Raw genomic sequence first — 23,136 nt, 5'->3', positions numbered from 1 at the left:
GTGTGCACATGGCATGTGTCTGGGGCAAAGGTGGCTCCTGACTCCTCCCTGCTGGAGCTGCAGTGGTACCCAAGCAGACCCTGCTCCACCCTGAGATGATGATGCTGTTGATTCTACAGCTTTGAGCAGCTCTGCATCAACTTCGCCAATGAGCACCTTCAGCAATTCTTCGTAAAACATGTGTTCACCATGGAGCAGGAGGAGTATCTGTCTGAGAACATCACCTGGAACTACATCCACTACACTGACAACCAGCCCATCCTAGACATGTTGGCCCTCAAGCCCATGAGCATCATCTCTCTCCTAGATGAGGAGAGCCGCTTCCCACAGGCATGTGTCTTCATCGTCCTCTGAATAGGACTCACATCCTGAGCTTCTTCTCAGAGGTCAAGCAACTCCATGTTGCTTTGTGTAGAGTGTATACTTGATAACTTGCTCAAGGTTGTTAAAACCTCTGCCTAACAAGGCCCAGATTAACTGGACCCTCCTGATCAGCACAATCTGCAGGAAGGCTTTCCAGACTTCTAAGGACCGGGACAATTTTCCAGTGGGCAGAGTGGGAGGGTTGGCAAAGAAGTAGCCTCTAGTCTCTGTTCCTGAGCCTTTACTACCACAAGTCACCAACCAGTGTGAGCTAGCTGTCCATCAATAGTGAGTCATCAATCATCCTGAGCCTAGCTTGCTCTGTCTCTGGTGGGTTGGCCTCCTGACTTACCCTTGATGTCTCTGGGTACTCAGCTCATAGAGCATCTGGGTTCTTCCAGGGTACAGATGTCACTATGCTGCAGAAACTGAACAGTATCCATTCCAACAACAAGTCCTTCCTGAGACCCAGGAGCATCCATGACACCCGATTTGGAATCGCACACTTTGCAGGCAATGTATACTACCAGGCAGAAGGTGAGCACAGCTCTGCATATGACCTACCAGGAGCAAACCAGAATACCATGGGAAGGAGGTAGTCAGGGAACAGGGTGAGGCGGACTGTTGCTCAGCCTCCTTTCTCTGCTTACACAGTCCAGGATCCCAGCCAAGGGAGGTGCCACCCACTGTGGCTGGTTTCTTTCACTTACTCAAAGGTTTTTGTTTGGTTAGGTTTTTGGGTTTTTTTTTTTTTTGGTTTTTGGTTGTTTTGGCTTTTTTTGGTGGGGGGTTGTTTTGTTGTTGTTGTTGTTGTTTGTTTTTTGAGATGGTTTCTCCATGTAGCACTGGCTGTACTGAAACTCACTCTGGAGACCAGGCTGACCTCAAACTCACAGAAATCTGCCTGCCCCTGCCTCCCAAGTGCTGGGATTAAAGGCATGCACCACCATCACCCGGCTATACTCCGAGGTTTTTGAGTTTGATTTGTGTTAACGTAGTTGCTGGTTATATGCAGTTTGCGGGACCCTTCAAACTCTTTCCAAAGTAGGTGTGTTATTTTACTCTCTTAATAGGAGAGTTCCAAGCTTCTCACATCCTCTGGAATGTGTGTTATCAGAGGGTGGCTTGCAGGGGTCTGTCCTCTGCTTCCACAGTGTGGGGGTCTGGGGATGGAACCTGGGCCATCAGACTTGGCAGCAAGTATCTTTTGCTGCTTTACCATCTCACTGGCCTGTAATAGCACTTTCTGTATTCTGGCTGTATTATGGTGTACAGTTTGTAAAAGTTTTCTCATGCTGAGGGGCCTGTCTTTTCACTTTTGCTTTGATGGCTATAGATGGAGCTCAGGGCCTGACACACAGTGCATGTGCTTTCTCCCACTGAGCTATGTCTCAGGTCTTTGGTTTTCCTGTTGTTGTTGTTGTGGTGGTGGTGGTAGTGGTGGTGGTGATGGTGGTGGTGATGGTGATGGTGGTGATGGTGATGGTGGTAGTGGTGGTGGTGGTGGTGGTGGTGGTGGTGGTGGTGATGGTGATGGTGGTGGTGGTGGTGATTGTGGTGGTGGTGGTGGTGGTGGTGATGGTGGTGGTAATGGTGGTGGTGGTGGTGGTGGTGATGGTGGTTGTGGTGGTGGTGGTAGTGGTGGTGGTGGTGGTGGTGGTAATGGTGGTGGTGGTGGTGGTGATGGTGATGGTGGTAGTGGTGGTGGTGGTGGTGGTGGTGATGGTGATGGTGGTAGTGGTGGTGGTGGTGGTGGTGGTGGTGGTGGTGGTGGTGATGGTGGTGGTGGTGGTGGTAGTGATTGTGGTGGTTGTGGTGGTGGTGGTGGTGGTGATGGTGGTAATGGTGGTGATGGTGGTAATGGTGGTGATGGTGGTGATGGTGGTGGTGGTGGTGATGATGATGGTGATAATGGTGGTGATGGTGGTGGTGGTAGTGATTGTGGTGGTGGTGGTGGTGTTGGTAGTGGTGGTGGTGGTGGTGATGGTGGTGATGGTGGTGATGGTGGTGATGGTGGTGATGGTGGTTGTGGTATTTGTCATCCTTCATCTCCAAAATATCTGGCATCACAAGTGTTGACCACCATGCATCACACATGTGGACCACCATACCTGGTTGCATTTCACTTCCTTCCTCTCCGCCCCCCTTTTTGATACAGGGTTTCTCTGTGTAGCCCTGACAGTCCTGAACTCACTCTGTAGAGCAAGATCTGCCTTCCCCTCCTCCTGTGCACTGCCACTGCCTGGCACATTTTACTTTCTTAATTGTGCCAAAGGTTTTGTTTTGAAGAAATCTTATTTCTGTCAACCGTGTGCCATAGAGTCCATTGTCATGTCTAATGTCAGGAAGGTTTTTCTTTTCATTGTTTTTGTTTTGAGAGAGTTTCCTTATATAGTCCCTGCCAAGGAGTTTGCTATGTAGCTCACACAAGCCTCTAATGCCCCTGCTTCTGAGTGCTAGGATTACAGTCAGGAGTCCCCTTCTCCTGACTTTGCCTACACACTCTTTCATTGTTGCTCATTGTTTTGTTTTACTGCCTTGAGCACCTGATCCTCCTGCTCCATCTCCCAAGGGCTGATTGATATTTGAGCCACCATGCTCGGTTTATGTGATTCTGGGAATTGAGTCCAGGGACCATGCATGTACCAACTGAGCCTCCTCTCCTACATATTCTTACCATAAGTCTATTTTCTCACTCTTAGATTTTAGATCCATGAACTAACGTTATGTTGTGGTCAGGATGCACATGGTTTTGAGTAGAGAAACAAAGTCTATGGTATCAGTTTGTTTTACTTAGAAGAATGGGAAGGTGGCCACTGTGCTCTTGTGGTCAGGAAAACATGGTAGGAAAGCATGACTTGTGGTTGTGTGAAGTCTTTAAGTAAAGATACAAATCCAGGGACATCTTCACATGCTTTTCCTTACAGAGACAAAGGGGCAGAAAGACTGGTAGCTTATGTTAAGGACTCAGGGTGCAGAGAAGTAAAAGGGCTCTGTTGGAAAACTAGGAAGATGGTGTGGCTCCTTCACAGTTCCTGCCACAGCCTGGCTTCAAGCTCTTGAGAAAGGGAGAGTCCCTGTATTATCCAGGATTCTCTAGAAGGACAGAATTAACCTATACTAAAGGGACATTTATTAGAGGCATGGACCAGCTCATCCAACAATGCTTGTCTCCCAACATAAAGGCCAAGAATCTGGTAGTCACTCAGTCCATGAGACTGGTTGTCTCTGTTGGTCTTTGGTCTATATTGGAATCCTGAAGATTCTATTACCAGCAAACGAGTCTCAGGAACAGGACTGATGAACTTGCCAGCAAGAGTGAAGGCAAGCAGGCAAAAAGCAAAAGCTGTCTTCTGCCATCTTCTTTTATATAGGTGGCTACCAGAGGGTGTGGTCAGCAGATGGTGGGTCTTCTGACCTCAAATGATCCAAATTTAGGGTGGGTTTTCCCACTTCAAATAATCCAATTAAGCAAAATTTCTCACAGGCATGGCCAGCTGCTTGGGTTTCAGTTGATCCCAGATGTAGTCAAGTGGACAACCACTATTGGCAGCCATAGTCCCAGAACCCAAATAGGACACCGAACCCATCCCCAACACCCCTATGTACTCAAGAGTGAGATATTGTTTTCTTGCTTGTTCTTTTAGGTGACATGAAACTTATAAGGATGCTAAGATTAAGGAAGCTTCTTTCTCCGAGCATGAGGACCTAGTTCAAAATACCCAGAATCCATGAAAACCAGACACATTTCACATCCACAGTCTTAGCACTGCTGTGGTGAAATGGGAAACAGAGACAGGGGAATCACTGGATGTTCAAGGACCAACTAGCCTGGTGGACACAGTGCTGAATAACAAAAGATCCTGCCTCAAACAAGACAGAAGGGCTGTCCTCTGACCTCCACACAGGCACCATGGAAAGTTCATGCCTACACTATCACACATGAGTGCACACACACCACACACATGCACACACACACATGCACACACACACATGCACGCACACACATTTTTAGAAACAGGCTTGAGTATTTAGTTCAGAGCATTTGCCTAGCATGCATGAAGCCCTAGCATTTGATTCCCAGCACTAGTAAACCAGGCACAGTGGTACATGCCTGTAATCCCAGCAGTCAGGAGGTAGAATCAGGGGGATTAGACATTCAAGATCATCCTCAGCTACAAAGCAATGCAGGAGCTATATGAGACCTAGTCTCAAACAAAACAAAACAAAAAGCCAAAACCAACCATAAAGCAACAAACAAAAATGCTAAAGGGTCTTGTTTTCATTTGGGATTCCCTGTTGTACCCATGACTTCACGTGCTCATGGCTCACAGGTAGCCATTTGTCCCTCACACAGTCCCCTCTCTGTTTGTCTATGTGCTGATATCTTCCTTTAGTGACACTGGACATACTGGGGCAAGGCCCACCACCATGACTATATTTTAGGTTAATCATTAAAGACCACCTCTCAGGCTGAGGTGGTAGCTTAGTTTATAAAGTGGTTTCTATGCAAACACAACAACTAAAGTCAATTCTCAGAAATTTCATTTAAGAAAAAAAAATTGGACATAGTATGCCCCCTGTAACCCCAGCACCAGGGAGACAGAAACAAGCAGAGCCTTGGGCTCACTGGATAGCAGCCTAGCCTATTTCATAAACTCCAAGCTAATGAGGGACCCTGTTTAAAAAAAATGGACATCACCCAAGGAATATTCTCTGACCTCCATGTACACAGACGCATATGGGTACCACACACATGCACATATACATGCACATGAAGCCTCCTCTTCAAACACAGGTAATCCATACTGGATCTAAATACACTGGAACCAAGGACCCCAGCAAATAAATTCAGATGGGTACAGTTCAGCTCAGAACACTGGCCTCCCTCATTTCTGAAGGCTTGGTCTTCCAGTTGGAAAACCTCCAACCCCATCAGAATGCCCAAGACCACAGAAACAGCATAATGTATTCATTTAGACCACAGTGCTGAGTGGGAAGGTGATGCCAGGGGTTGAGAGGTCAGAGGTCAGAAGCAACGAAGTGATGGGTGGGACAGAAACTCTGTCCGAGTGGAAGATAGGCAGTATGCTTCAGTGGGACATTCTGGAATCCCTCTAGGCGTCCTCATCTTACTCAGGGGATGGAGGAGATGGCTGAACTGGCCTGAGGGGTAGCCCTGATGTCTCCACAGGCTTTCTGGAGAAGAATCGAGATGTGTTGAGCACAGACATTCTCATCCTGATTCACTCCTCGAAAAACAAGTTCCTGAAGGAGATATTTAACCTGGACTCACCACAGACAAAGCTGGGGCATGGCACCATCTGCCAGGTGAAGGGAGGAAGCCAGATCTTCAAGGTGGGTTACTTACCTGCCACCCTCACTCCAAGGCACAGGACCAGACAGACATAACCAGGGAGACCCTTTAGTGGCCAGGAGTCCCTAGCATGCAGCATCCCCAGTGTGTAGCTTGTGCTGAAATGAAGAAAAGAGAAGGAGAGAAATACAGAGGAGAAAAAGGAAGAGGGAGTAGAAAAAAGAGGGGAATAGATAAGAGGGGAAAGGAGGAAATAGATGAACAGGTGGGAAGGGAGGGGAGAAGGAAGTGAAGGAGGAAAAGAAAGAAGGAAAAAGGGATGGGGAAGGATGAAGGGGAAGTGTGCACACATGTCCGAGTGGCAGCCTTCACCGTGGCATGGTCCACAGTGCCCAGGCACAGCTCCTCAGCCCTTATGCCCCCCTTGCTGCTTTTTTTGCAGCAATCAGACTCCACCAAGCGCCCTGTCACCCTCGCCAGTCAGTTCAAGCAGTCTCTGGAGCAGCTGATGAGAATCCTGACCAACTGCCAGCCCTACTTTGTCCGCTGCATCAAACCCAATGAGTACAAGAAGCCGCTGGTAACTAGGAGAGACTGGGGGTGCGCCAGGATGGGGGAGGGTCCCGAGGGGCTGAGTTTGACACCTAGAGCTGACACGCAGGGCATGGACAGCATTATGGCTGTCACTTGTCCCCACTTTACAGACACAGATGTGAATCGGTTGCAGCTCAGTGACCTGCACACTCACCTCACACTGACTTCTACACACTCACATCTAGCTCTTAGTCCATCCATCGTCAGCTGTGTGTGCTTAACCAGGTTCATGGCTTCTCTGGGCCTCATTGTTTATCTTCCACAAAGTCAGGCTTACTCTGGTCCACAGGATGTTAGAAAAGAAGCTGTGGTCACGAGAATGCCCACAGGACACCTCTGTAGAAAGGCAGTCAGCAGTGACAAGCTCTGGCAAGTGAGCACGCACAGTGGGAGTCTATGGGACCTATGATTTCAGGATCCCACACTGTGCTCTTGCTGGTCAGACTTTGGCCTCAGGTCCTTACACAGTGGGATCTTCTGTATGGAGCACTGCCATTTGGCCTTTTGAGCCAAAGCTGACATCTGGAGAGGTGAATCAGGAGAATCAAAACTTACATCTGGGAACTAGACACGAGAACCTTACACAGGGGTTTACGAAATAGCATTTTCTCAAAACCCAGGGGTCTTTCTCAGCTAATCTTTTGATAGAAGAGACACTGTGTTTCTCAGAAAAGTTTAGTTTATGAACAGATGGTATGGGACGCCTTCCATGTAAAAGCCACACTTAGCAAAAGGCATCAGCTATTTCAAACGTTGGCACTGAAGAGTCAGACCTGCAGGAGCTTTCTCCACATATGATGGGGACAAAAGGAAGCCTGTGATACCCTGATCTATAGAATCTACCTCCCCAAAAAGCCAGAAGCACAGGTGGTCCCTAAACTAGGAAACATGATTTGCAAAGACAAAACAACTAAAAACCATGTTATAGAGAATAGGAAGCTATTGGTGTATGCATGTTAGTGTATAAACGCATGTGTGTATAAGTGTGGGAGTGTCACATATATGCACACGGATGAGAGTTTGATATTGTCTATCTTCCTTTATTGCTCTCCAACTTACATAGTTTTAAAATTATTTTATTTTGTGTACATGGATGTTTTGCCTGTATGCACGTATGCAATCACCACATTAATTCTTGATGCCCATCAAGGCAGAGATGGAACTGGAGTTATCCACAGTTGTGAACCATCATGTTGGTGCATTTGAAATAAGATGCAATTCTATATATTGAGGTTGTTTTATAAAAGCTGGTAAAAACAACCACTGTAGACATCAGCTGGACAACTCTTATTTCTCATGTCGGGGAAACTGCCTTGCTTTAGAATTCCAGCAGGTAGCCACACTGCCAGCCTGAGCTGAGGTTCACACTCTGTAGGTGTCTCTCAGAATTCATCTCAGTGGCTGTAGCTTCCTTCTGTGAATTGTAGAGGAGAGGCCTAGGCTGAGAACCAGAGAGAAGCTCAGCCACCCAAGACTACGGCCTTGCCCTTCGGCTATCTTTATTTTATTTGTTTGTTTGTTTGGTTGGTTCTTTGGTTTTTCAAGGCAGGGTTTCCCTGTATAACAGTCCTGGCTGTAGACCAGGCTGGCCTCAAACTCACAGAGATCCACCTGCCTCTCCCTAAGTGCTGGGATTAAAGGTGTGCACCAACACCACCAGGCAGTATCTCATTTTTAAACCAGAGCCAGTCCCTCCCATCATGTACATTGTTGTGGATATTAACTAAGAAACCACAGGCTCACAGGACATGTTTGGTCAATAACAGCTGGCTATTCACCCAGGGTTAACCACAGTGACCCTTACCAACCTTTCCATGGGTTTATCTATTTAAAGGGTGACATCCCCCTAATACTTCAGGTAGACAGTGCCCTCCAGAATCTTGGAGACAGAAGGGAAGCTAAGCACCATGCCCAGATTCCTGTCAGTCACACTAGCCTCTGACCTTAGCCTCTCCCATCATCCAGCTGTTCATGCTCATCCAAGGGAAGAGAGGACAGACAGAGCCTCAGGAGTCTGTGCCTCTGAGTAGACCCATGTCTGTCTCCCACTGTAGAGGACAAGTGTTGTATTGCTGCCTTTATTGGGGCAGCATCCAGACTGGTATAATCGTGTGTGTGTGTGTGTGTGTGTGTGTGTGTGTGTGTGTGTGTGTGTGTGTGGTGTAGACCAAAAGACAATTTCTGATGTTGTTCATCAGGCATTATCTTAGGGCTTCTATTTGATAAAACACCATGACCAAAAGCAATTTGAAGAACAGGGGGTTTTGCTGTTGTTGTTGTTGTTGTTGTTGTTTGTTTTGCTTTGTTTAAGACAAGATTTCTTTGTGTAGCCCTGGCTGTCCTGGAACTTGCTCTGTAGACCAGGTTGACTTTGAACTCATAGAAACCCTCCTGCCTCTGCTCCCTGGGTGCTGATATTAAAGGCATGTGCCACCACCAGTTGAGAAAAGGATTTATTTTGGCTTATGGTTCCACCTCCCAGCCCAGTGAGGGCAAGAACCTGGAGGCAGGAGTTGATGCCGAGGCCACGGAGGAAAGCTTGTTCTTCATGGCTTGCTCAACTTGCTTGATTTCTTTTTCTTTTTTCCCAAATCTATTTTTATTTTATGTGCATTGGTATTTTGCCTCCACCGGTGTCTGTGTGAGGGTGTCAGGTCCCTGGGACTGGAGTTACAGATAGCTGTGAACTGTCACGTGGGAATTGAACCTAGGTCTCCTGGAAGAGCAGCCAATGCTTTTAACTCTGAGTTGTCTCTTGGTCCCCAACCTGCTTTCTCATATATCCAGCCCAAGGGTGACACAATTCACAGTGGGTCAGTCCCTTCTACATTAGTCACCTTTACAAAATACACCACAGGCCAACCCAGGTTCCCTTTTCCCAAATGACTCTAGCTTGTGTCAAGTTGACACAAAACTAAACCAGTTCAGGCCTCAACCACCTTATTTGTGAGACAGGATTTCTTCATGACTAAGTTAGCTGACTCCTGAGCTCCAGAGGGTCATCTGCACTAACTCTCCAGAACTGGGATTACAGACACACACCACCATGCCCTGCTCTTTTACATGGGTTCTGGAGTTCAAACCCAGGTCCTCATGTTTGCACTGAGTTATCGCGGCAGTCTACAAATGTCTTTCCTATTCCTGGCACTGTACATGTCTTAAAAAAGACGGAAACATAGTGTTCTTATTGGTCTCACAGTATCTCTCTGTCCCTGTCTCTGTCCCTGTCTCTGTCTCTGTGTCTCTGTCTCTCTCTGTCTCTGTCTGTCTCTCTCTCTCACACGCACGCGCGCACACACACACACACACACACACACACATCTCACTACATCCAAGGCTGGCCTCATGGTCCTCCTGTTTCTGCCTCCCAAGTGCTATATGCATGGACCAATCCAATCGCCCCGAGTTCCAGTTCCTATCTCTTGCCTTTTGTGTCCTTGGAGACAGTTTCAGCCACTCCCACTGCTGTCTTCAAAAAGCCATTTGAAATCTGGGCACAGTGTTGTGTGCTTGTTAATCCAGCACATAGGAGTTAGAGGCAGCATGTCACGCTCAGCTATATACCAAATTCTGAGCACACAGCTGATTAAAAACAGTCATTTTAGTTCAACCAAGCATTTGTTAGGTTCTTCTGGTCTTTGGGGGATGGCAGAATAGGCCCGTAGGTGAGCTGAGCCCCCACTGGTGACAGCAATGGTGAGTGTTTTTAAAGGGTGGGATCCTAGGCTTCTCAGCCCTGCCTTCTCTTCCCACAGCTGTTTGACCGGGAGCTGTGCATTCAGCAGCTGCGTTATTCCGGCATGATGGAGACTGTGCACATCCGAAAGTCGGGTTTTCCCATCCGCTACACATTTGATGAGTTCTCACAGAGGTTCCGAGTTCTGCTGCCCAGCCCAGAGCGTATGCAGGTGTGTGTCCTGACCTCCGGGACCCTCCCCCACCTGGATACCCAGCTTCAACAGGCTCCCAGTCTGTCTTCCTTTTGTCCTCCTGCTCCATTTTTGTGCTGTATAGGCAAGGTCGGGGACGCACACTGGCTTCTGGTTGATAGTGGTGGCTGTGTATTCCTTCTCGATGTCTGTAGGTTTACTCTGCTCTCCTGGGGCCACCATGCCCGGGATCTGAGGTGTAGCTAGAAATCTCTGTGGGATAGGATGTTTTTCCACCTTTCTGCATCCTGCAGCCATCCTAAAGTTTGGGTTGGTTTGAGGTGAAGTGCTCCTTAGCTACATGGAGGTCCCAGGCCCACCAAGTACCCTATGTACCCCCTCATCCACTTAGCCTAAAGAGTAGGCAAGTGCCTAAATGTATGCAAGGGAACCCCTGCTTGAGCAGCCCTGGAGAAAGCCTCTATTTTTCTCCAGAGTCCCTGGCCATCTCTGATTTTTCTCAACAGCTTCAAAACAAGCACCGCCAGATGACCTTGCGAATCGCTGACCTGTGCCTGAGGACAGACAAAGACTGGAAAGTCGGAAGGACCAAAATCTTTCTGAAGGTGAGATGCTGGGAAGTACTGGCTGCCTCTAGATCCTGAGAACAGAGGGAGGAAAGGAAAAGAGTCCCAGCCAGCCATGCCTACTGAGGTCCCCAGCTGGGCTGCGGGTTCCTTTGGCCATAGATCCATTCATGCACTGGCTTGTCCCATAATGGGGATCTGGGATCTAGTCAGGAAGAAGGTAATAGAGAAACAGGGTAACAGAGAGAATTCCCCAAGGGAACTGCACAGAAAGATGGAGTAGCCATGAAAGGCTACCCAGAGGAAAACAGGGTGGAGTTGGTGTTGTAGAAGGGATGGAAAGGGAAGCTTCAACCCTACATTCCTGGTTCCAAGAGGCCATGTTCAAGGTCTGGTTCAGCTCTGTGCCCCAAGCTCACCAGAGCACAAGAGGGACTCAGTCCTGATGATAGAGGGAGGAGGGAGGGGAAGAAGGGAAGGAGCTCAGTTGAGTTCCCAACCTCTCCTCCCCACCAGCCGAGGGGCCACGGTGCTCTGTCCTGCACAGCCCCCGTCTTCCCAGAGCTATGATGACGATGACAAGCTTGTGTTTCATGTCTCAGGCCTCAGGGAACTAGTGGGGAGTAAGAGGCAAGAGAGACACACCCATGGATGAGTGGGGAATGAAGACTGACAGACTGAAAGGGAAAAGAAGAAGCCAGGCCAAGTTGGCATTTGAGTGAGATGTGGTTGCTTTATTCAGAACCACACTGGGTTCCTTCTTTGCTAGTTCTCATAGGAGAGTCTGGGACATCCTGACTTTTGGAGACCAAGACCCGGTACCAAGCAGGGGCAGTGGGGCTGAGGGAGGGACAGCAGCGTGACACTATCACCTACCCTCAGGATCATCAGGACACAATGCTGGAGATCCAGAGGAGCCAGGCCCTGGATGAAGCAGCGATCCGTATCCAGAGAGTCCTTCGGGGACACAAATACAGGTGCCTGCCCCCATATACCATCCTAAAGCTTGAACTGGTGTGAGGCTAAGTGCTCCACAGATATTTGAAGACCCCAGGCTCACTGACTAGCCTGTGTGCACCTCACACACTTAACCTGGAGTGCAGGCAAGTGCTTAGGTGATGTCAGTAAGCACACGGTGTCCCACAGGCAGGCCTGGGAGAGAACCTGAGGGACAAGATTTCCTCAGTGGGAACATTCAGCCTATGTTGATAATTCTAATATATTATTGGGAAAGCATTCTATAAGCAAATGGTGTCAGTCTTGATATCATCTTTAAATGTATTAATATACAACACACCACACATACATACATACATACACACACACATAAAAACACAAACAGCACACACATACATATACATACTTATATACACATTCATACCACACACATACATATGCATATACACACATGCATACACATACATACATACCACACACATATACACACATACATACACATATACGCACATACATACCACACACACATACACACATACATATACACACATACATACACACACATACATACCACACACACCACATACACATATGCACACATGCATATATACACACATACACACCACATACATGTCTATATTTATACACACACATGCACATACAAACACACACACACACGAGGGGGGTACAAGTCCTCATGTTTGCAAGATAAGCACTTTGCCAACAAAGCCATGTCTATCAGTAGAGCGATGTCTTCCTTCTTGCTTTTGTGATTTGAAGACACTAGTCTTAGTTCCTGTGTCATAGTCCCTCTGGTTCCCTGGGGCATCACTTTTTTAGTCTATTTCTTCTTCATCCTGCAGATTAAACAATTATTTTGTTCTGTCCTAATACTGCTGACTCATCCTCTGATCTCTCCAGTCTGTTGCTTAGTTCCCATCCACTGAGGAAGAGAGAAACAGAGAGACAGACACACAGAGAGAGAACAAATTTTCTGATATAAATGTTTTATATGGGACCCAGGAATAATCAATATTGTATAATTTTAATATGACTAAGGCATGCTATTCTACACCTTAGGAATTCATCCAGGAAAGCATTATAAGTGGTAAGAAAACACAATTGAGTATGAAATCAAAGATCCTCATAGGCCAAGCTCATCAGAAAGGTCTCTGACTCTCTAGAGCCATACTTCAGATTCTGTGTCCAGCCTGGGGCTGAGAGACTGGCAGGAAATTGAGACTCCCTTCTCAGATGACTCTAGGATGTGCCAAATTAATAGTTAAAGCTGACTAGGACACAACATAAATGTCAGATAGTAGCTATGCCATCCTGTCTATAGTTCCAGCTTTAGAGGATGGAGATGACGCCTTCAGAGCAAATTGTCTGTGAAACTTGTCATATCAACAAGCTCTAGGTTTGGCTGACTCCAAGAATGGACAAGTGGAAGATTGAGGATAACTTTTTAAAAGATTTATTTATCTATTTTATGTTGTGAGTACACTGTCACTCTCTTCATACACACCAGAAGAGGGCATCAGATCCCTTTACAGATGGTTGTGAGCCACCATGTGGTTACTGGGAATTGAACTCAGGACCTCTGGAAGAACAATCAGTGCTCTTAACCACTGAGCAATCTCTCCAGCCCCCAAGGATAATTTTTCTATATCAGCCTCAGACCTCTGATATATGTGCACAAAAGCACATACGTGTATGTGCCTACACATATTCAAGCGCGCATGCACATGTAGGACACACACACACAACACACACACACACACATATACACACAGACAGAAAAACAGAAAAAGAGAAATGAAAATATGGCAACTGGCTCTGTTTCTTCCTAGATCTTGGAAGGAATAAAGGATGAGGAGAGATTTCTTGGTTGTTTTGAAAACCATTTATCATCATTCAAAAATGTGGGGCTTTTATTTTGCTTTAACTGTTTTTGTTAGTTGTCTGGGTTGGGGAGTTGTTTGTGATGCTGAGAACTGAACTTTAAACTTTATACTTGACAAATGCTCTACCACAGAGCTACATCCTTAGCCTAGAGATTTAGGTTGTTAATGGCAGGTCCCATGACTCTAACCTGAATGGGCATCTGTCATTTGTCTGAAGAGGCTTTGGAGCATATGCTGTCCAGATTCCTTCCTCCCTAATATTTTATCTCCTACTTTTGTGTCCAGATGGATCCCTTGGCTCCTGAACACTTCGCAGGGTCTAGGAGAAGAGTTATTAAATGCCTTTCATCTGCATTCCCCTCTAGGAAGGAGTTCCTGAGGCAGAGACGGGCAGCTGTGACCCTCCAGGCAGTGTGGCGAGGCCATAACCAAAGAAAGAATTTTAAGCTGGTGAGAGAGAGAGAGCTTGGGAGGAAGGCCTTCGAGGGGCAACAGAAAACTGACCCATGAAAGACACAGTCACGATTGTTTCCCTGGGTTAGAGCTTCCAGGCAGGAAGGGTTCCTTTGCTGATTGGTAGAAAATCCAAATCTTAAGTGGCCAGGTGGCAGCTCTCCTCCTACTCCTTCCTTAGCATCCCTCCAGCCTTGCATTTGGGGTGTCCAAGAGTTCCCCTCCAGAACTGTGGGCATCTCCCAGAGCTGGACTGAGGTGATGATAACCAGACGGCTGAACCTTGTATTACGCACCGCCTCCCCTTTGTTCTTCCCACACAGGCCCCAGAGAGTGACTCTGCCCTGTGTGAGTCAGAGCGGCCATCACTGTTCTCTCGGGCTTCACTTGGCCCCTCGTTCATTCTCATAATGACTATTGCCTGCAGCATAAGAGGGTCACATCAGCAACTGGCCCTGACTTTCTGCACTCCGTACTCCTTGGTGGTAGCTCACAAGTATGGAGGAGTCACCTGAAGGCCTGTGGTACTGAGTGCATTGTTTTATTTAATAGTAATCATCTATAAGTAAAGGAAATGAAACATAAGGCCTTAAACAGATTTGCTCAGGAGTTGTACATCTGGGTCTGTGTTGTGTGACTTTCAGAGCTTTAGGCTTGCCCACTGAGTTAGTCCTTGAACAGGCTCATCTGGAGACCTAGGAACTTCGGTGCATAGTATAGAGTGGGTGTTCATCCATCTCTCCCCTATTTTAAGGGCACCCACTACCTGAGTGGGTGCCATGCAGAAGTTCATTGTCCTACAGTATAGTGAGCATGGCTGGCCGCTGTGAAGCCACCATTAGTCCACTGTTTCCATTGCATTGGTTACTTTCCCTTTTTTGCTACAAGAAAATCCCCAACAAAAGTAACTTAAGGGAAAACGGGCCTGTGTTGGCTTACATTTCAAGAGTCCAGTCTATCATGATGGGGGAGTCATGGCGGCAGGAATACCAGACTGCTGGTCACATTGCATCCAACGTTAGGAAGCAGAGAGCAATGAGTTCCTATGCTCAGCTAGGCATCTCTGTTTTATACAGTCCAGAAACCCGACCCATGAGATGGAGCTGTCCACATTTAGGGTAGATCTACTTAGCGCAATTAACCTTGTCTTGAGAACTTGTCATAGACAAGTCCAGAGGTTTGTCTCCAAGGTGATTCTATATCTGCCAAGTTCACAATCAACATAAACCATCACATATACTATTTGCCAAATGCTTGTTTGGTGTTGATTTGAATGGTAGGCTCTGCTCCATATACAAGTAGTCAATAGGTTCATGCACATTGGCATGTATGTGTGCTTGTAACACCAGCACTTTACCAAGAGGCAGGCACCTAAACTACACCAAGGGTCTTCTAAGGAGAGCCACTCTCTACTCTCTCAACTAAGTGGTCTTGCTGTAAATCTATTTACTGCTTTTACAGATCCTAGTGGGCTTTGAACGCCTGCAGGCCATTGCCCGAAGCCACCTGCTGATGAGACAGTTCCAGACCATGCGACAGAAGATAGTGCAGCTGCAAGCCCGCTGCAGGGGCTACCTGGTTCGACAGCAAGTCCAGGCCAAGAGGAAGGCAGAGGTAATCATTCAAGCTCATGCCAGAGGCATGGTTGCCTGGAAGAGCTACAGGCAACAGAAAAGTGTTGTAGGTAGTCACTTGGTATGAAAGGGAGGTAGGATTGCCTGGGGCCAAGGGGGAAATTGATGAACAGCAATTAAGAATACTTATGAGAAGGCCCTTTAGAATATCCAACATTCTCAAACAAACGAGTTAAAATCTACTAGAATTATAAGAAATACACCAAGAATCCATGAAGATTATTCTGAAGCTATAGGTTGTACAAAATGACTGGGAAGATATCTCAGTTGTAAATGTCTTAGTTAGTGTTTCTATTGTTGTACAGAGACACCATGACAACTCTTATAAAGAAAAACTTTTAATTGGGGCTGGGTTACAGTTCAGAGGTTTAGTCCATTTTTCTCATGGTGGGACATACTGGCACTAAGCAGACATGATACAGGAGAGGTATCTGAGAGTTCTATATCTGGTTGGCAGGCAGTAAGAAGAGAGAGTGACATTGGGCCTGGCTTGAGCATCTGAAACCTCAAAGCCCACCCCCCAGTGACACACTTCCTCCAACAAGCCACGCCTACTTTAACAAGGCCACACCTCCTAATAATGCCACTCCCTATGGTCCTATGGGGGCTACTTTCATTCAAACCATCCCAGTAAAGTACTTTCCATAGCTCCTGTTGTTATGATAAGATATTCTGGCAAAAACAATTTAAAGGAAAAAGGATTCATTTCGGAAAGTCAAGGTTTCAGGAAGTCAGAGCCGCTTCGAATCTTACAACCATCCAAGAGCAGAAACCCATGAAAGTTAATGTGCATGTGCTAATGTTCAGCTTCTTTGTATAATCCAGGATTATATGCCCATAGAATGGTGCCACCCATGGTGTGTGGTCTTTCCACCTCACTTAATGTAACCAAGATAACAGACATGCCCCCAGACCAGTCTGTTCTAGACAATTCCTTTAAGTAACCTTCTCTCTATGGGGTGTGTGTACAGGGACCTCAGGTCATTCTGACTACGGAACCAATGGGTCAAGGTGCGGCCCATGACAGGAAGCGAAAGTCTATCTATGACACTGTCAGTGACACAGCAATGGTGGAGAAAGTGTTTGGCTTCCTCCCAGCCATGATTGGCGGTCAGGAGGGTCCAGCCCCAACACGCTTTGAGGTAAGACAGTGCAAGCAGGGTTGGGAAGACCCTTCTTGGGCTAACTGGAACTAGTGGTGTGCACTCCGTTGACCGGAAGGTTGGCCCAAGTCCTCCCTGTTTGGCCCTCCCAGGATTTGGAAGTAAAGACCCAGAAAATGAATGAGGTTGATCTGGATACAGTGCCCATGATGGCGGTGCCGGAAGAGGATGTGGATGAGTATACCTTCCCCAAGTTTGCTGTGACCTACTTCCAGAAATCAGCCAGCCACACCCACATCCAGAAGCCCCTTCGATATCCACTCCTCTACCATGAAAATGACACTGACCACTCGGTACCAGCTTTTCTCTGGTTTCCATGTGGCCCAACCTGCTCCCCCACCCACTGTCCAGAGAAAATAAGCAAAGAGCCCAGATCACCATAGGCCCCAGTGCCAGAACCAACCAGTCTTTCCGTCTCATTCCCCAGGCAGCTCTGGCTGTTTGGATCATCATCCTGAGGTTCATGGGTGACCTTCCAGAGCCAGTGGCCTCTGGCAGAGGCAGCCTGACTGGCTCAGTGAAGCAGCAGATCCATGGCAGGCTGGGCAGGGACAGTGTCACTCAGGGTCCACAGCACAGCAGATCCTCACAGGTATGTGGCAAGGGCAGCCAAGAGGTGTCCTCTAGAGAGGGACCTAGGAAGCTGGGTGGAAGCACCATCCACTGAACCCAGTGCCCAGGACCTAAACTGCATTTGGGATTCGTGAGTCAGGAATGACACCAGGACTGTCGGGATTTTGTGATCACGAATGAAGATGGTCTCCTGAAATGCGAATGTTGGCATTGACTCCAGCAAAATTAACATAAACAAAAACAGATTTTTGAGAAAGAGGCTATAGCTTGTTTGGTAGAGTGTTTGCCTAGAATGAGCAAAACCCTGAGCTGGTCCCCAGCACCACCAGACAAGGTGGGGCAGACTTGCTATCCTAGCACTTGAATTCCGGGGGCAGAAGGATGAGGATTTCAAGGCCATTCTTGGCTACATAACAAGTTGGAGGCCAGAGAAAAGGATGGGGAGAGGGAAAATAAGAAAGGCTGGGAGATAATGACTCAGGATAAGAGCATTCACCGTGCAAGCTTCATCCAATCCCTCCAAGTCAAGCCAGGCAGCAGTGCGCTCAGCTTAGCCTACCATGCCTCTTAGGACACGGGAGGCTGTTGGAATTCCCAGAAGCAGCTAACCCGTATATGCAGTGGTGATGAGGCAGAAAGTAAGAACTGATGCATGAGTCTGTCCTCTGACATCCACACGTGCACATGTATGCACACACACATGCACACACATACACATGCATACACATGCACACACATACACACATATATATACACACACATACACATACATACACAAGCACACACACATACACACACTTGTACACACACATACACACACATACACATTCACACACACATGAACAGGCACACACACATACACACACATGCACACACACATACACATACACACACACACACACATACACACACACACACACACACACACACACCAAAACAAAAGAACAGATGTCTTACTGGATGCTAGAAAGCTCACTAGCCAGCCCTCTTTACTTTTCTTCATTTAGCCTCAGGTGTGCAAGTCCTATAAAGCATTGATTATTTGTTTATCTAAAGCTGATAAAGCAGCAACAGAGTAAAATGACTTCCCTCCAAATCACTGAGTAAGTGGGAGCCAGCTTTAAACCCACTCCGCTGAATTCAGAGACCAGGTTCCTGCCTCCTTCCTTCCTGTGCCTGGGATTGAGCCCCAACCCCGGTGTGCGTTAGGCCTGCTGAGCTGTACCCCTCTGGCCCAAAGGACACATTCTTGGTCCATGTTCTCCCATGCCCTCTGATGGACCGTGGGGGGTGGAGGGATGGCTAATCTAGCATGCTGCTGCACAGGCGTGATGACCTGAGTTCAAGGTCGCTAGACTGGTTGTGACGGGCACTAGAGGGATAGCTGAGCAGTTAAGTTCAAGGACTTCCACAGCACAGGATCCCCAGCACCCAGTGAGGCAGCTCAAGAACTTGCACCTTGTAAGTGCAGCTCCAGGGGTGTCCAGTGCCTCTGTCCTCTGTGGGTATCTTCACTTCACACACACAACCTCAGATACACATGATTTACAACAATAAAAACAAGATCTTTTTTAAAGCCCAGTGTGGCAACACGCACCTGTAGCCCTGGCCCTGGCGGAATAAGGAGTTGAAGGCAAGAGGGTCCCCAGATCTCAGTAGCCAGCCACCCTAGCCAAGGCAGTGCTCTCTGGGTTAGGTGAAAGGAATGTGGAGGAGGCTGGAGCCTCGGCTGTTAGGAGCACTTGTTGCTCTTCCAGAGGACTTGAGTTTGGGCCCTGGCACCTACAGTCAGCTATTTGTAATCATTCCTGTCCCATGGAATCCAGTATCCTCTTCTGGCCTCTTTGAATACATACGCATAAAAATATTTTTTAACGATATATAGAGGAGTGATTGAAAAAGATACCTGATATTGACCTCTGGCCTCCATATCCACCCACATACATGTGTGAGTATACACGCACGTGAACAGATATACCCATATTTACATATACACAATTTAAGAATAATTTACAACACTTTTTGGTCAAGGCCTCCTTAAGGCCCAGGTTTGCGCAATGAACTAACCAAAGGAATGAACTAAGTAGCAGTGACAGTAGCTGGGGGCCCACTTTAGAAATCCACAAGTGGCCCCATACACTGGGCCACTGAGACCCAGCATGCTGTGAGGATCCATTTGCCTACTAACTACAGAGGAGCCTAACAGCCCCCTGCCCCTGATTGCACCGACAAGTCAGGGCCGCTGCAGCTTCCTAACCTCTGGAGGCTTAAGCTCTGCCAGATGTATTAGGTAGAAATTGCTAAATGGTAAGTCACCGCCAAACACAGCTGCCTAAGGCAGGTCAGAGTAGTTCCTCCTGAGAGTTGGGAGTGGCTCAGATGGTCGGTTCTGATTCAGGATCTCTTGTGAAGTTGCTGCTAAGCTGTCAACTTTGGCTTGAAGAACATGTGGGCTTGACCAGAGTCCACTCCCAAGATCATGGAATGGTGTATTCATCCTGGTATGTGGTCCCTGTCTTGAACTACCTGAGCATCCTCACTGCATGTTTTTTCTTCACACTGAGTGATCCAAGATGAAGAATACGGGCCCTCACTTTGTGAGGCAGGGGCATAGCCAGAACAGAAGGCAGAGATCACATTGGAGGCTGAGGGTCTTTCTCATCAGGAACCCTGAAAAGGCAGTCTAGCTGGCAGCTCTGACTTCTCAAAGGTAGACATCAAGACACTGGACTGGCTTCCCAGTGTCAGATCTTAGATTTCTTTCATGCACATTTGTTAAGTAGGCCACATAAGTCTTACCCACACAACCAGCCAATGTTTCACATTCAGATCCTGTACCCAGACAGAGATGCTATCTAGCCCTGAGTTGACTCCAACCCAAGCTCAGTCTCACCCCAAACTCTAATTTGGGCTGCAAATTCTCATAATGATGCCACTGGGGCAAGGTCCATCCTCTGCCCCAGCCTGTGCTGCTGGCTTTGTAAACTGAGCCAGAAAAGGCTGAATGTCGAAGACGAATGCTCTATCCCTAGTGGCTAAATGGTTAACTACATGAGCGCTCACATCCCTTTGGTCTCTTGCCTGTTTCCACAGAGAATAAGAAGCTGAGACTGAGGGTCCAATGATATCTCCTCCATAAAGCTGCAATGGCCCTGAGAGATCATTGTGGGACTTTGGGCCATGCTGGGTGCTGGAAGCCCCACACAGAGATATCTAGTCAGAGACAGGGGTAGCTTCTGCTGCCTCCTCTGCTGGTTCTGGCCTGTCCCCATTTCCACTGCTACCATAAGGCGCTGAGCCAGGCTGGACCGAGGCTCTGGTGTGGGGTGCAAGAAGCTTCAGGAGAGGAAATCTCTTCTCAAACAGTGGTGTTAACAGCTCTTATGACAGGCGCTCTCAGACAGCAGAATGATTCTTGCACACCTTTACTCTTGAATAATCGCCCCATGTATAAACAATTTTTGGAATGGTTCTGAGTCTCACAACAGGTGCTTCCTATTGGCTTGGCCTGAGGGCTTGGGAAAACCTTGTTTACATATTTGGGGTGTGGTCCTGCTTCTGCCTGGAGCTTACATGACCTGTGGTCATGTCTTCACCTGCGGAGGAGGAACTTGGGGCTTGGCCTGTGGTATTGCGGTGCTTATGGTGGTGTGGAGGGGCCTGATTTCTCAGGAGACTAGGAAGGTTCCTACCATCTCATTTTATGTTCCCAGGACTTCACTTATCTCGAATGAGAACAAGGGTACTCTTCACCGACTGCCAATTGCCTCACAGATCATTGGCCAAGTGAGCTCGGCTAGGAGATTTGTCTGTCCTGGCTCAGTATCCAATTGGTACAGAGTTCTTGGCCGTTACTTCCATCCCATGCATCTGTTTCCTCCTTGGCAAACAGGGATGGTTGCAGCTGTGCTAACAGCTGTCTGTGGACTTCTAGGTGGCCAGCCAGCTGAACATTGGTGAAGAGGCATTCAAATTTGATGGCCCTATCTTAGACAGATCCATGTCTAACCTGGAGAAGGTGCACTTCATTGTGGGCTACGCCATCACACATCCTGGACTCAGGTCAGTCTCCACTCTGGCTTTTATTCAGAACATCAGGCCACATCCCTGGCACTTAGCTTATGATTACATCAGCCTTATCATCTGCCTCGAGGTACCAGCTATTCGACTACTCTCTGATGTGGACCTGTAGGCTAGGTCTTGGCACAGCTGCTGTTAGAGCCACCTAGGGTCTCTGTCTGCTCTGTTAAGAAAACCCAAGAGGGGCTGGGGAAATGGTTCAGTGGTTCCACACCTGCATTACAACCTGAATTTGATCCTTCAGAACCCATAACAACAACAACGACAACAACAACAACAACAAAAGGCCAGGAAAAGCAGCTTGTGTTTGTCCGGCCTGTCCTGAGGTCTTGCTGGTCAAATCCAGCGAAATTAGTGAGTCCCAGGCCAAGAGATGCTGTCTTTAAAAATCAATAAGGTAGAAAGCAACCAAGGAAAGCTTCCACAAACTCATACACATAGATGCACGCAGATCTGTGCATGAGACTGGACTGGCTGGTCCCAAATGCAGTTTTAAAACAGATTTGGCATGGACTAGAAAGTTATTCACTTTATATTGCTTTGTTGTATTTTCTGATACAGTGCCTCACTATGTAGCCTATGCTGGTCTGGAACTCAAGATTCTCCTGCCTCAACCTCCCTAGAGCTCTGAATATTCATTCTAGTACAGGCTCTAGTACAGGACCCTATAAATGAGATAGTTCCTCATTATATTATGCATGTTAACATATATGTTTATGGTATATATATATTTCATGTGCAGTTTGCTTTTTAAGAATTATGGCATTGAGTCTGGATTACCGCACTCAGGGAGTTCATGATTTAATTCTTTTTTAATGACTGAGTAATACTCCATTGTGTAGATGTACCACATTTTTTTCCCATTCTTCTGCTGACAGACCTCTATGTTGTTTCCAATTCCTGGCTTTTATGAAAATAGCAGCAATGACCACAGTTGAGCAAGTATCTATGGGATAGAATGGGATAGAATCTTCTGGGTATATTCCCAGGAGTGGTGCAGCTGGGCCTTGTTGAATTAGATCTAGTCTCAGTTTCCTGAGGAACTGCCATATTGATTTCCACAGTAGCTGTACGAGTTTGCACTCACATCAGCAATGAATGAGTGCTTCCCTTTCTCCACAGCCTCACCAGAATGAGCTGTTATTTGTTTTGTCTTGGCCGTTCTGACCGATGCAAGATGAAATTCTGAAGTAGTTTTGATTTGTGTTTTCTTGATAACTAAGAACGTTGAACATTTCTTCAAGTTGTGCCAGGCCATTTGCATCACATCTTTTGAGAATTCTGTTGAGATATAAACCCCATTTTTAATTTGGCTGTTTGTTTACTTGATGTCCAGGTTTTATTTTAAGTTTTTGTATGTTTTAGATATTAGCCTTATAGCAGATGTGTTTATAGTTGGTAAAAATCAACAATACAAATAGCAGAAAATACACAAACCCATGAAAGTTAAACAACTCATTACTGAATGAAATTGAATCAAGACAAAACTCAAAGTAAATTTCATTTACTTTGTCTGTCAATAAGTTTAACACCTTGTAAGACAGTTGGGTATGATCTCCTGACTTCTCCCTTCTGAGAACAGGTATGCATCGACCTAGGCCAAGTCCGGAAAATAAATAAAACCTTTCTAGAATTAAATTAA

At 47.0% G+C, this 23,136-nt stretch overlaps 1 protein-coding gene across 1 annotated transcript in view; it reads left to right on the top strand.

Moving 5' to 3' along the window:
* Positions 1-23,136, top strand: part of MYO7B (myosin VIIB) — a gene marked incomplete at both ends in the record, with an annotated part of 61,797 nt that overhangs the window by 20,517 nt on the left and 18,144 nt on the right. Inside the window, 13 exons of the mRNA XM_080920330.1 lie at positions 120-330; positions 765-900; positions 5,558-5,721; positions 6,123-6,260; positions 10,030-10,182; positions 10,671-10,769; positions 11,613-11,707; positions 13,957-14,041; positions 15,506-15,724; positions 16,650-16,820; positions 16,934-17,134; positions 17,269-17,433; positions 21,349-21,476. Of these exons, the coding sequence (XP_080776456.1) occupies positions 120-330; positions 765-900; positions 5,558-5,721; positions 6,123-6,260; positions 10,030-10,182; positions 10,671-10,769; positions 11,613-11,707; positions 13,957-14,041; positions 15,506-15,724; positions 16,650-16,820; positions 16,934-17,134; positions 17,269-17,433; positions 21,349-21,476 (1,965 nt within the window). The remainder of the gene's footprint in view (positions 1-119; positions 331-764; positions 901-5,557; positions 5,722-6,122; positions 6,261-10,029; positions 10,183-10,670; positions 10,770-11,612; positions 11,708-13,956; positions 14,042-15,505; positions 15,725-16,649; positions 16,821-16,933; positions 17,135-17,268; positions 17,434-21,348; positions 21,477-23,136) is intronic.

This window comes from Micromys minutus, assembly GCF_963924665.1.
Source record: "Micromys minutus genome assembly, chromosome: 8".
Taxonomy (NCBI): Eukaryota; Metazoa; Chordata; class Mammalia; order Rodentia; family Muridae; genus Micromys; species Micromys minutus.
The sequence above is the reverse complement of the archived record's forward strand: the minus strand, read 5'-3'. Positions and strand labels throughout refer to the sequence as shown.